The sequence below is a fragment of the Zalophus californianus genome, chromosome 6 (assembly GCF_009762305.2).
Source record: "Zalophus californianus isolate mZalCal1 chromosome 6, mZalCal1.pri.v2, whole genome shotgun sequence".
In the NCBI taxonomy this organism is placed as follows: domain Eukaryota; kingdom Metazoa; phylum Chordata; class Mammalia; order Carnivora; family Otariidae; genus Zalophus; species Zalophus californianus.
Window position 1 is genome coordinate 99,292,732 of NC_045600.1, and position 15,549 is coordinate 99,308,280.

Genomic DNA, 15,549 nt, shown 5'->3' on the forward strand with positions numbered 1-15,549 from the left:
GTTACTCAGTTTCAGCACACTGCACTGTCTTCTGTTTTCAACAGTCTCCAATGAAAAATGAGCTGTCATTTCAACTGTTGCTTCTTTGAAGGTGACTGGACTTTTATTATTGGTTGCTTTTAAGAGTATATATCTTTTGGTTTTTAGACTTTTCTAGTAACATGCTAGGGTGTTACTTTCATTGGAAAGTATTTATCCTACTCTAATTGCAGGGTTTACCAAATTTGTTGATATCCTCTATCATATTTGGAAAACTCTCTGCCATATCTGTCCCTATTTCACTCTCACTTTTTCCCCCGAGATATCAATTATACATATGCTAGACCTTTTTAAGGAATCCCTTATCTATCTTTTTTGTATTTTTCTATCCTTTTGTTTCTTAGTGGTTCACTCTGTTTTCTTATGATACACCATCCAGCTCTAAACCCATCAAATTCTTTATTTCTGCTGTTATACTTTTCAATTCTAGAATTTTCATCAGGCTCTTTTTTTCATTTTCAGTTTTCTGCTGTAATTTTAAATTCCATCTTTATGTATTTGACCATGTTGAAGTCTGTATGTGTCTGATCATTTCATTATATGGAAAACTTTAGGTTGTTTACATGTCTGGCATCCCAGCTAGAACGTAAGATCTCTGAGGGTGTATACTCTATGTCATTTATTCTTGTATCACTGATGTTTAATATACAATAGTTTTCCCCTCTTATTCTTCCATCATGTTGTCTTGTTTGTTCATAGGCTTATTATTTTTAACTGAGTGCCAGACAACATACATGAAAAACCTCAGATACAATTTTAGGCTTCAGGTGATGATACCTTTCTCAAGACAAGATTTATTTTTTCTTCTGGCAATCAGTTAGGCTTGATGCACTAGTAATCCTGGATCACCTTACTCTAATTAGACATTAAGCATCTGTGATACAGAATTTTAATCCCCGTGACAGAAGGAGGTAGAACATTTTTTGACTCACCCTTACTCCCAGGGAGTAGCCCTTCAAGATCCCAACCTAAAGCCCTTCTGAGAGGCCGTAAGTACTATTTTTATCCTTAGCTTCAAGAATCTGCAGAGTTCTACTCAGCTTCTCAGTCTCTCCGCTACCTTATCGGGAACTAGAAGATACACCTGGAGAAAAGATAGCCCCAAAGGCCATGCTCACTTGTCTAGGCATTCTCATATTTTCCTAAGATCCAGCCCCATAATTCCTCACAGCCTTGTTCTCTCTTCAATGCTTCCAAATGCACACACAAACATGCACATGCAGACACACATATAAACATACACATAGGTACTTTTAAATATTTATATTTAAAAAATTTATGGGGCGCCTGGGTGGCTCAGTCACTTAAGCATCTGCCTTCGGCTCAGGTCATGATCCCAGGGTCCTGGGATTGAGCCCTGCGTCGGGCTCCCTGCTCGGCGGGAGGCCTGCTTCTCCCTCTCCCACTCTCCCTAGCTTGTGTTCCCTCTCTCGCTGTCTCTCTCTCTGTCGGATAAATAAATAAAATCTTAAAAAAAAAAAAAAAACTTGTATTTCGGGGTGCCTGTGTGGCTCAGTTAAGTGTCTGCCTTCAGCTCAGGTCATGATCTCAGGGTCCTGGGTTCGAGCCCCACATCTGGCTCCCTGCTCAGCAGGGAGTCTGCTTCTTCCTCTTCCTCTGGTCCCCCCCACGAGCTCGTGCTCATGTGTGCACACACACGCACGCTCTCTCTCTCAAATAAATAAAATCTTTTAACCAAAAGAAAATTTTATATTTTGACGCGAGGTTGGTTTTTATTAGCTGTTCTAAATAGGAAAAGGATTACTCTATTTCTTGAAAACAATTCCTTATTAGTTTTATGTATTGTGAATACTGTCTCAAAGTTTATAACTGTCTTCACTTTAAGGTGTCTTTTACTTTTAATTTTCATATAGTGAAATATATCAAATTTTAATAGTTAAAAGATATGTCATATTCAAAGTATTTCTCTACCCCAAAATCCAAAATACTTTTTAATATCTTTTCAAATGCTTTGCCCATTTTTTAACTGGAGCTCATGCATTTTTTTTAAGATAAAATAGTTCTTTGTATATTCTGGAGAAGTTTTTGTCAGATGTACTGCTGACATTTTTGCACAGTCTCTGGCTTTTTACATTTCTTTTTTCATTTTTTTTATGTTATGTTAATCACCATACATTACATCATTAGTTTTTGATTGGCTTTTTACATTTTCTTAACTGTGTCTTTTGAGATTTTAATTTGACAGAGTCCAGTTGATAAATTTTGTAGGGTATTTTTGTATCCTAAAAAATTGTTGCCTATGCCAAAGTGACAAAAATTTCTTTTTTTCTAGAAGTTTTAAGTTTTAGCCTTAAGCATACAGATTTATTATCTATTTTCAGCTAATTTTTATATAAGGTGTAGTGTACAGGCTGAGGTTTGATTTTTTTTTTCTATATGGATATCCAATTAATTATGCCAGTACCATTTGTCAGACTGCTCTTTCTCGGGACTTTTGTGAAAATCAACTGACCCTAAGGACTCTCTCCTTAGGTCAAGAGGACACTATCTTGACTACTATGGCTTTAAATCAAAATCCTTTAGCTTTGTTCTTTTTTGAAAATTCTTTTGACTATTCTAGGTTCTTTACATTTCAGCCTATCAGAATCAGTTTATCAATTACTAGATAAATCCCCATTGAGATTTCAATAAGGGCTGCACTGACTGACTCTGCAGAACAATTTGGGGAAAACTGACAGTATATACTGAGTCTTCCAAACAATAAACACAGTATATTTCTGCATTTAGACATTTAATTTTTCTTGGCAATGTTTTATAGTATTCATATGTCTTGTGCATATTTTATTAAATTTATTCTAAGTATTTTCTATTCTTAATGATATTTTTAGAGGGCTTTTTAAAATTTCATTTTCTAAATGTTCATTGGTATTGTATAAGATACGACTAATTTTTTTCATACTGACTTTGTATCTATCCTATATCCTTGGTAAATTTACTTATTAATTTTGTAACTTTTCCTAGATTCATCAGGATTTTCTAAGCCTACTCTCAATGTCACCTACAAATAAATGCAGTTTATTTCCTTTACAGTCTGTATGCCTTTCATTTCTTTTTCTTGCCTGATTATGCTATGACCATGATGTGTTATCTTCTTTTATATATTGCTGAGTTTGACTTGTTAATATTTTGTTTAAGAAATTTTGCATATATATTTAAGTTATATATATATATATATATTGGCTTGTAGTTTAGTTTTCCTGTAATGTCTTTGTCTGGTGTGGGTATCAGGGTAATGCTGCTCTGACAGAATGTGTGAAGAAGTATTCCCTTCTCCTTTATTTTCTTAAGAGCTTTGTATAAGATTGGTTTTTTTTTTTCTTTCTTAAATGCTTAGACTTCTATTGTGAAATATCTGGACTTGAACACTCCTTGATGGAAAATTATTAAGTATCAATCTAATACCATCATATACACACCTACTATTCTATTTCTGTTTGTTTTTCTTAATTTGTATCTGTAAAGGAATTAGCCCATTAAATTGGCTGTTGAATTTATTGGCTCAATGTGCTCAAAATTTAAACTACTAATGTGTGTAGTAATATCCCCTTTCATTCCTGGTACTGTTAATTTGTGTTTTCTCTTTATTTCTTGATTGGACTAGCTAGAGGTTTATCAGTTAATCTTTTCTACTGATTTCCTCTTGTTTTTATATCATTGATATCTCTCTTGTTACTTGATTCCTTCTATTTACTTAGAGTTTAATTTGTACTTCCCGGTCTAGCTTTTTAAGGTGGAAGCTTATGTGACTGATTTCTAGAACTTTCTTCTTTTCTAATATGATCATTTAAAACTTCAAATTCTTTGTTGTTAGCAAATGTTTCCTGTGCACTCTTCATTTCTTTGTATAGATCTAAATTTCCATCTGGTTTCCATCCTTTTTCTAACCAAAGAACATCCTTTAACTTTCCTTGCATTAAATTTCTTCCAGTGATTATTCAGCTTAAGCTGAATCTAACAAATTTTATTATTTTGTGTTTTTGTTATTCACTTCAAAATAGTTCCCAATTGCATTTGATGTGATATAATTTCTAAAAATTTCAGAATTTTCCAGACTTTTTGTTACTGATTTCTAATTCAATTTCCTTTAGAGCCAAGAACTTATTCTATATAATTTCAATCCTTTTAAACTTATTGGGACTTCTTTTATAGCCTAGCATATGTTAGCAAATGTTCATGTACACTTGAAAAGAATGTATATCTGCTACTTTTGAGTGGAGAGCTCTATAAATGTCAATTAGGTCAGATTGGTTCAGAGTGGTGTTCAAGTGGCCTATATCCTAACTGGTTTTCTATCTACTTGCTCTATCAACATATCAGTCAACTTCTCTCAGAAACAAGTGTACCTCCAACTATAATTTGTAGATTTTTCCAGTTACCCTTTCAGTTTTGTCAGTTGCTGCTTAATGTATTTCACAGCTCTATTACTAACTGCATTATTAACTAACATTTAGGATTATTTCTCCATGATAAAGTAAAAGGTCCCTCCTTGTCCACAGTAATATTCTGTGAACTGATATACATTCTTTAATATTAATATGGTCACTCTAACATTCTGATTGGCATTTTGTGATACATGCTTTACCATCCTTTTAAACTATCTGTGTCTTTACATTAAACTACATTTCTTTTAGCAAGGAAATTGAAGCAGTAATCAAAAATCTCCCAACAAACAAGAGTCCAGGACCGGATGGTTTCCTAGGGGAATTCTACCAAACATGTAAAGAAGAATTAATACCTATTCTTCTGAAGCTGTTTCAAAACACAGAAATGGAAGGAAAAGTTCCAAACTCTTTCTATGAGGCCAGCACCACCTTGATCCCCAAACGAGACAAAGACCCCACCAAAAAGGAGAATTACAGACCAATATCCCTGATGAACATGGATGCAAAAATTCTCACCAAAATACTAGCCAATAGGATCCAACAGTACATTAAAAGGATTATTCACCACGACTAAGTGGATTTATTCCTGGGCTGCAAGGGTGGTTCAACGTCCGCAAATCAATCAACGTAATACACTACATTAATAAAAGAAAGGACAAGAACTGTATGATCCTCTCAAGAGATGCAGGAAAAGCATATAACAAAGTACAGCATCCTTTCTTGATTAAAACTCTTCACAGTGTAGGGACAGAGGAAACATACTTCAATATCATAAAAGCCATATATGAAAAGCCAACAGTATCATTCTCATTGGGGAAAAACTAAGAGCTTTCCCCTTAGGGTCAGGAACACAGCAGGGATGTCCACTATCACTGTTGTTCAACATAGTACTAGAAGTCCTAGCCTCAGCAATCAGATAACAAAAGAAATAAAAGGCATTCAAATCGGCAAAGAAGTCAAATCCTCACTCTTTGTAAATGACATGATACTTCATGTGGAAAACCCTAAAACTGCTAAAACTTATACAGGAATTCAGCAACATGGCAGGAAATAAAATCAATGCACAGAAACCAATTGCATTTCTATACAACGAGACAGAAGAAAGAGAAATTAAGGAGTCGATTCCATTTACAATTGCACCAAAAACTCTAAGATACCTAGGAATAAACCTAACCAAAGCAGCAAAGGATCTGTACTCAGAAAAATATAGAACACTCATGAAAGAAACTGAGGAAGACACAAAGAAATGGAAAAATGTGCCATGCTCATGGATTGGAAGAACAAATATTGTTAAAATGTCTATGCTACCTAGGGCAATCTATACATCAATGCAATTCCTTTCAAAATACCATCAACTTGGGGTGCCTGGGTGGCTCAATTAAGCATCTGCCTTTGGCTCAGGTCATGATCCCAGGGTCCTGGGATAGAGCCCCACCTCGGGCTCCCTGCTCAGCGGGGAGTCTGCTTCTCCCTCTTCCTCTGCTGCTCCCCCTGCTTGTGCTCTCTCACTTGCACTCTCTCTCTCAAATAAATAAAATCTTTAAAAAAAATACCATCAATTTTTTTCACAGAGCTAGAACAAATAATCCTAAAATTCATATGGAACAAGAAAAGACCCCAAATAGCCAAAGGAATGCTGAAAAAGAAAACCAAAGCTGGTGGCATCACAATTTCAGACTTCAAGCTCTATTATTACAAAGCTGTAATCATCAAGACAGTATGATACTGGCACAAAAACAGATACATAGATCAATGGAACAGAACAGAGAACCAAAAAATGGACCCTCAAGTCTATGGTCAACTAATCTTCGACAAAGCAGGAAAGAATATCCAAAGGAAAAAAGGTTCTTCAACAAATGGTGCTAGGAAAATTGGACAGCCACATGCCAAAGAATGAAACTGGACCATTTCCTTACACCACACACAAAAATAGACTCAAAATGGATGAAAGACCTAAATGTGAGACAAGAATCCCATCAAAATGCTAGAGAACACAGGCAGCAACCTCTGTGACCTTGGCCGCAGCAACTTCTTGCTAGACAGTTCTCCAAAGGCAAGGGAAACAAAGGCAAAAATGAACTATTGGGACTTCAACAAGATAAAAAGCTTTTGCACAGCAAAGGAAACAGTCAACAAAACCAAAAGACAACCAACAGAATGGGAGAAGATATTTGCAAATGTCTTATCAGATAAAGGGCTAGTATCCAAAATCTATAAAAAATTTATCAAACTCAACGCCCAAAGAACAAATAATCCAATCAAGAAATGGGCAGAAGACAAGAACAAACATTTCTCCAAAGACAACGTATGAATGGCCAAGAGACACATGAATAAATGCTCAACATCACTTGGCATCAGGGAAATACAAATCAAAAGCACAATGAGATACCACCTCACACCAGTCAGAATGGCTAAAATTAACAAGTCAGGAAACAACAGGTGTTGGTGAGAATACAGAGAAAGGGGAACACTCTTAACAGCGCTGGTGGGAATGCAAGCTGGTGCAGCCACTCTGGAAAACAGTATGGAGGCTCCTCAAAAAGTTGAAAATAGAGCTACCCTACAACCCAGCAATTGCTCTATTGGGTATTTACCCCAATGATTATAGCAGCAATGTCCACAATAGCCAAACTATAGAAAGAGTCAAGATGTCCACTGACATCTGAATGGATAAAGATGTGGTATACAATGGTGTATATGTGTGTGTGTGTGTGTGTGTGTATACTGGTGTATATATATATGTACGTGTGTGTACACATATACACATCTGTATATATGCATACACACATACACATGCACAATGGAATACTACTCAGCCATCAAAAAATGAAATCTTGTCATTTGCAATGATGTGGATGGAACTAGAGTGTATTACGTGAAACAAAATAAGTCAATCACAGAAAGGCAATTATCATATCATCTCCCTCATATGTGGAATTTAAGAACCAAAATGGAGGATCATAGGGGAAGAGAGGAAAAAATCAAACAAGATGAAATCAGAGAGGGAGACAAACCATAAGAGACTCTTAATCATAGGAAACAAACTGAAGGCTGCTGGAGGGGAGGGGGTGGGGGAATGGGGTAACTGGGTGATGGACATTAAGGAGGGCATGTGATATAATGAACACTGGTATTATATAAGACTGATGAATCACTGACCTCTACCTCTGAAACTAATAATACATTATATATTAATTGACTTTAAATCTAAAAAAAAATTTTTTTTAACTACATTTCTTTTAGACAGATTTGATCTTGCTTTAATCACTCTTACCATCTCAGCTTTTTAAATCAATGTGGGTAGTCCATTTACATTTAATGTAATCAGCATGGTTAGATTTAAACTTATTTTATTTATTTTCTATTTGTCCTATATATTCTCTGTTCCTTTTTTTTTTTTCTCCTACCTTCTTTTGGATTAATTGAGTATTTTAAACTCCAGTTGATCCTTGAACCCAGGGATTAGGGATGCCAACCTCCCACCTGGCTGAAAATCTGCATATAACTTTTGACTTCCCAAAAACTTAAATACTAATAGTCTGCAGTTGACTGGAAGCCTTACTGAAAAAAAATAACTAGTCGGTTAACATATATTTTGCATACCATATATATTATATACTTTATTCATATATAAAGTAAGCTAATAAGAGAAAACACATTTATAGTGCTATAATTTATGTACTGCACAGTATTTATTGAAAAAAAAATCCACATACAAGAGGATCTGTGCAGTTCAAATCCATGTTTTCAAGGGTCAACTGCACATTTGATTTCCTTTATTGACCTGTTAACTATATCTCCTTGATTTTCTTTCAGTGGTAACTCCAGGGCAGGGGACATTACTGTAAACATCTTCTTAAAAGGAAGATAGTAAATACTTAGCCTTTTGGGCCACACTGTCTCTGTTACAACTACTCAACTCTACCAATGTAGTGCAAAGACAGCCATGGACATGCACCTGTGAATGACTGTGGTTGCATTCCAATAAAACTTTATTTACAAAAACAAGCAGCTGGTCCACAGGCTGTAAGTTGCTGAGCTCTGCACTAAGGTTTCCAACACCCAACTTTTTAATAGCAGAGTCTACCTGCCAAAATTATACCACTTCTTGTAGAGTGTAAGAAACAACAATATACTTCCACTTTCCCTCCTATCTTTTGTGCCATTATCATAAATTTTGATTCTTCATATATTATAGACACATTTTACATTACTATTTTAATTATCTCTTAAAGAAAATATTTAAATGATAAAAATGTCCTTTATATTCTACCTATGTATTTAATATCTTTTTAAAGATTTAGTTATTTTTGAAAGAGAGAGAGGGCGTGCATGTGGTGGGGGGGTAAATGGGGAAGACAGATGGAGAGAGAGTCACAAGCAGACTCCACACAGAGCATGGAGGCCGATGCAGGGATCGATCCCACAACCCTGAGATCCCCACCTGAGCCAAAACCAAGAATCAAAGGCTTAACCGACTGTGCCACCCAGGTGCCCCTACGTATTTACTATTTTATGCTCTTCACTTCTTTGTATAAATCTGTATTTCCATCTGGTATCCTTTTTCTACCTGAAAAAACATCCTTTAACATTCCTTGCAATGTAAATCTCCTAGAGACAAATTCTCCCAGCTTTGTCTAAAAAAGATCTTTAATTTGCTCTCATATTTTAGTATTATCTTCACAGAATAAAGAATCCTAGTTTGACAGTTTTTCTTTCAACACTTTAAAGATGTCATTCCATGTATGTCTTCAGTTCGCAATGTGTGATGGGGAGGCAGCAGTTTTTCTTAAATTTGTTCCCTGTATGTAAACATATCTTCCTTTCTATGGCTGTTTTTTTGTTTTGTTTTTTTTAAAGGATTTTATTTTTAAGTAACCTCTACCCCCAATGTGGGGCTTGAACTCAACCCTGAAATCAAGAGTCACATTATCCACTGGCTGAGCCAGCCAGGCACCCCTCTTATTTCTAGTGATTTCCAGTAACTTGATTTTAATGTGTCCTGGTATGATTTTGTGTTTATCCTGCCTTAGTTTCACTGAGCTTCTTAGGCTTTTTTTCATATCTTAAAATTCTGGAAATATTATTTTTTCAAATCTTTGTTCTACATTCCCTCCTTGAACTCCCAATTATTTTCTCTCTGTGCTTAGATTTGGGTTATTTCTATCGTTTTATTGTCCTTTATTCATGTTTTCTTATGTTAGCTTCTGCAATAACTGATTTGCTCTTAAGTCCATCCATTAAATTTTTCAATTCAGAAAATGTACCTTTCACAGTTCTGTAAGTTACATTTGGTTCTTTATTATAATTTCTCTGTTTTCATGTTTTCTGTAATTCTTTGAACATACTAGTAATAGTTGCTTTAAAGTCCTTGAGTGCTAATGCCTGTAATTTCTGGTTCTGTTTCTATCTGGGTGTTTTCTTCTCCTGACTATAGATCACATTTTTCATCTTTCTGTCATCTAGTAATGTTTTTTGAATGCTAGACGTTATGAGTGTTTACACTGTTAAATATCTGCATTCCGTGTCCTCCTTTAACAAATATTATTGAGCTTTATTCTGACAGGCAACTGATTTACTTGAAAATCACTTTAATCTTTTTCAAGCTTGATTTTTCAGCTTAATAAAGGCAGGTTTGAAGTAATCTTTAGAGTGAGGTCAACCTACTCCTAGCATGGCTTGGGATCTCTACCAAGTGTAATTTCTTACAGTTGTTCAATTTATATACTTTCCAATAGTTTGTCCTTCCTGGTAATTGTCTAATACAACCCTCACCCTGTGCACACACAGGTTAGTTTACAGCTAAGACTCAGGGTAACCCCTGTCCAGATATCTGGAACTTTTTCCCCAGTGTAGTCCTCTCTTCTCAGGTACTCTGTCCTAAGACCAGATATCTCATCCTTCCTAAACTTTGACCTGTCTCTTCAACTCAGCAGAATTGCTATGTACTTCTCACTCTTGAGATCCCCTTCCCCTGTGCCACACCTAAAATTTTGCCTCCAGTCAAAAAAATCAGGGAAATCACAGAGACTTATTGCTACCCTCTCGGGGATCTCAATCCTTCACTGCCTGTTGTCCAATGTTTTGAAAATAATTGTTTCAAATATTTTGTTCAGTTCAGTCTTCATATTTTTACAGGAGGTCTAGTTGGATAGCAGTTACTCCATCATAGCTAGAAGGAAAATCACCTACTTTTTCCACTAAGCATTTCACATTTTTCATTTTAGACATTTAAAACTTTAAGATACCTGAGTTTTGTTTTGTTTTAAATATAAGATAAGATGGAGACCCAACTTCATTTTTTTCCAAATGGACATTTTTTTCTGGCTCCAATTATTCAATGATCTCTACTTTTCCTCACTGATCTGAGCTTCTACCTCTACTATGTAACAAAGTTTCACACATGTATCGGTCTTTTTCTGAGCGCTCAATTTCATTCCTCTGGTCAACTTGTTCATCCTATGCTAATATCATACTCTCAATTATTATAATAAGTCTCAGTATCTTCCAGGGCAAATCCCTCTTTCCTGCTCACCACCTTTAGGGTGGGCCCTACTTCTTAGCCTTTACTTTTCTCTATAACATTTTCAACCCACCATTGCACTGTGAATAACCATGTTGTAATTTATATTGGAATTGCAGTGAACCTACAAATCAATATGGGGAAAATTGATGTTTTTATGCATATTAGGTATTATTTTCCACAACTATGGTCTATCTCTCCATTTATTTAAAATCAATCTTCCTTAACTTTTCTTCTGAAGTTTTATAATTTTCCTTATATAGGCTTGTAATTCCTTGTTACACTGATTCTTCAAATCATGATATTCTTGATACTATTATTAATGATGTCCTCGTTTTCTGGTAGTCTGCTGATAGAAAGAAATGCAACCTACTTCTGTATGTGAATGTTATATCTAGCCACTGCTAAACTCTTATATTTAGTATTCTGTCGTCTTGTCCTCTTTATCCACATTACCAATACCTGAGTACAAGCTGTTCTTTTTTTTTTTAAGATTTTATTTATTTATTTGACAGAGAGAGAGAGACACAGTGAGAGGGGGAACACAAGCAGGGAGAGTGGGAGAGGGAGAAGCAGGCTTCCCGCCGAGCAGGGAGCCCGATGCGGGGCTCAATCTCACATGACCCGAGCCGAAGGCAGACGCTTAACTGAGCCACCTCGGCGCCCACAAGCACTATTCTCAATTGAGTAACTGAAACACTTCAAATTAGTTTCCCAGTCTCCAGTTTTGTACCCTACCCTGGAATTAAAAATTCTTTACTGGTCTTGCTATCTCTCTGTTCCTCCTGTCTTCCTAGCTCTTCACGGTCAACCTAACTTCTGCTTATTCTTTTAATTTCTAATTATTGTCCTCAAATACTTCATAGGCTAGATTAACTATTCCTCATTTGTGTACAGTATCACCCCATGCTTAATCCTCTTCTATCTCTTACCACTCTCAATTGTTTCTCTGTGTCACCAATTAAACTACAGCTGACCCTTGAAAAACCTTTCATGGGTCTGAACTGTGCGAGTCCACTAATAATGCAATTTTTTCCATACATAAACTACCATACTGTAAATGTATTTTCTCTTCCTTATAATTTTCTTAATAACATTTTCTTTTATCTAGCTTACTTTATTGTAAGAATACAGTACATAATACATATAACACACAAAGTATGTTAATTAACTGTTCATTAACTGTTCAGAACTGTCTTACTGAATGGAGACAATAAGGTATCCAACCAACAGGAAGCTATCAGTAGTTAAGTTTTTGGGAAGTCAAAAGTTATATGCAGATTTTCAACTGCACAAGGGTCAGCACCATGTTGTTCAAGGGTCAAATGTTATTAATTTTTTGAGAACAAGCTTTCACGTTCATCTCCACATACTCCCAGAACCTACCAGTCTCTGACATACGGCAGAAGACTGACACATAATTATTCAACAAGTACAAGAATAAAATCTCACTTGTACTTGAAAGATCCACCTGAAATGGAATTGTTTGTGCCATTTTGCAGATCAAGAAATACACATATCTGCATTTGTGACTCAAGAAACTCAAGCAACATTACTCCATCTTACTACTTTTAGAAAAGATGCCAATACATAATAAATGTTTTACCATAAAAATAACTTTTTTATTTTAAATCTGTGTTTTGAATTAACTTTTTTTTTTAAGATTTTATTTATTTTTTGACAGAGAGAGAGACAGCGAGAGAGGGAACACAAGCAGGGGAGCAGCAGAGGAAGAGGGAGAAGCAGAATTCCCGCCAAGCAGGGAGTCCGATGCGGGGCTCGATCCCAGGACCCTGAGATCATGACCCGAGCCGAAGGCAGACGCTTAACGACTGAGCCACCCAGGCGCCCTTTGAATTAACTATTTTTAAAAAGGTCAAAAAAAGAGTAAAAAAACAAGAGTCAAATGGTGAAAAAACTTAATATATCAAAAGCAGAGCTGGAGGCCCACACTGGACATAGAGATTACTTTAAAAATCAATTAATTAGACAAATATATATATGTGTGTGTGTGTGTGTATATCAAAAGCCTTGTGATTTTTATTATAGAGCCTAACTATCTCAGTTTGCTTAGGAACACGTGATTTTTAGTGTTAAACTAGAGAAGTCCCAGGCAAACCAGGGGAATGTGGTCACTCTAATTTTCATACTAATACAAATACTTACATTTATATAAAACACATGTTCAGACTAAATTTTTCATAACTTGACAACAAAACATGAAAGACAGAGTATATTTTGGACATGTGACTTAATGTTTTTTGAGTCACACATGTTTTTTGAGTCACACATTCCAATCTCAGCACCATGTCTTTATTATAGGCAAGTTACCTGGCCTTTTGAACATTAAAAAATATAAATTATTTCCCCACAGTGGTATAAATCTTTCAGAAATTCTAGAATATACATTTTTAATGCAGAAACACATGCCCAGGTTCATTTCCATTTCTTAAATGCAAGCTAGTATTAAAATCCTTACCTGTGTTACTTCCTCTACACCAGTCATCTGGTACTTCCTCATCCTTTCAAATACTGAATGATCTGCACAGCCCCCCTGTGGACCATATTTATGGGGATAGTCTAAAACACAAAGAAGTAATGTCATTACTATCATATGTTTAGAGATTACTAATTATCTTATAAATGAAAAACTGTCACAATTAACGAAAGCCATAGATGCTTATTGAGCATCCTCATTTTAAAAGCTGGCAGGTTCGTAAGTTCTCCCTCAATAAAACATCACTGGTCTCTAGATTTTTGTCATATAGATGATTTATGAATTCTAAAAAAGGACAATAATCATTCTTCATTCTAGGTTTAACTTTCCCAACCTTTCCTGCTTCAGATATATAAAGTATGTTAATACTGCAATTTACTTCATTTCGCAATTTATAACTTTCCCTCCAAACACATTAAATTTCCTATGCTGCAAATGTACACCTCCAGCTGAACTACAGTTAGACTAATATAATATTCTACATAGTTGAATTCCTTCAATGAATACCAACTGGCTTCAAGGAAAAGTGACCTAGAAACATGCTCCATGGCACAGTAAACGCAGAGTGAGTTTAAATTTCTTCAAAATGTAATTCAAGTGAGTGCTTTATAAGCCAGTAACTATTTTATCATCATTTGTTTTCCCTTTATAATTAAGCAGTGATTAATTTATCTGTAACTGAATTGGTTCTATTTCTAGATAACTGTTCCATTTTAGCTTAGTCATTTAAAAGCTTTTTCCACTCTCTCAAATTTCATACTTCTCCCTTGCTAGGGTTCTCCTTATTCATGAACATATTTTATAATATAATCAAGTTACCATAATTAAGAGAACTGTCAAGATAAAATACCAAGACATGGGTGAGAAGGGAAGCACTGCAAAATCCTTAAGTAGCTTAAGATATAGTACAAAGAATTATAATTAGAAATACTACAGGTAGTTTCTCAAGAAAATCTAGAACCTAAAGTGGATACTAGTGACCTATTTCTTTGGAAATGCTAATTAGATAGTACAACACAAATTTAATCTAGCAGTTAAGAGGGAGGGGTTACGGGACAACCTACATTTACTGATATTAACAGTTCTGACTTAAACTTTAGTTTTTTATCAGAGGTCAAGACTGCAAAAACTGTAAAATTCTAATCAATAAATGTGAAATGATAGACTTAAAATGTTACATTATAACTCCCATATGTATAAAGTGATTTAGGTAAGGATCATATAATGGGTACTAAAACCATTAGGTGAAAGATATGAGGTTAACAGGATATTCAGAGTCTCTGAAAGTATCACTCCATAGATTATTTATTAATTATAAAGGAAACCAGTACCTTCACACTAAAGATACAGTAATTCTCACTTCATTTACCAAGTAATCAAGCTAAGCACGACCAGTAGTAGAAAGATATGTGCCTCTGATGTGATGCAGTAAGGAATGCCCAGCTTTCCCTATACAATATTGACCAAATATGTTCACTGAATCTAATCATGAATAAACAATCAGACACAACAAAATGCAGAATATCCTATAAGTCACTGACCTAGACAAGTAAAAAACGGCAATGTCATTTAAAGAAAAAAAACAGAAAAAGTTGATAACTAAGGGTAGGGGAGCCTGGTAATTAAGACACTAAAAGAGACATAATAAACAAATGCAAAAAAGGTTTTCTTAGGACTACTGGAGAAATTTTATTACAGACTGGATAGTAAATGATACTGCTGAATTAATTTTTTTAGGGGTGAAACACTACTATAGCTACTTATGAAAATGTACATATTCAGAGGCGCCTGGGTGGCTCAGTTGTGGGGCGTCTGCCTTCGGCTCGGGTCATGATCCTGGGGTCCTGGGATCGAGCCCCACACAGGGCTCCCTGCTCGATGGGAGGCCTGCTTCTTCCTCTCCCTCTCCCCCTGCTTGTGTTCCCTCCCTCGCTGTGTCTCTGTCAAATAAATAAATAAAATCTTTAAAAAAAAAAAAAAAGAAAAAGAAAAAATGTACATATTCTTAGGGAGTGTGTGTTTTAGGGGATGTGTTTAGCAATGAAGTTTCATGATGTCTACCTGAACCTATTTTCAACTAGCTCCCC

The 15,549-nt window shown here is 35.4% G+C and overlaps 1 protein-coding gene across 4 annotated transcripts in view; it reads right to left on the reverse strand.

Moving 5' to 3' along the window:
- Positions 1-15,549, reverse strand: part of ADAM10 (ADAM metallopeptidase domain 10) — a 134,618-nt gene that overhangs the window by 47,899 nt on the left and 71,170 nt on the right. For all 4 annotated transcript variants that reach the window (XM_027570122.2, XM_027570125.2, XM_027570126.2 and 1 more), the window contains one exon: positions 13,445-13,545. In XM_027570122.2, coding sequence (XP_027425923.1) covers positions 13,445-13,545 — 101 coding nt within the window. The remainder of the gene's footprint in view (positions 1-13,444; positions 13,546-15,549) is intronic.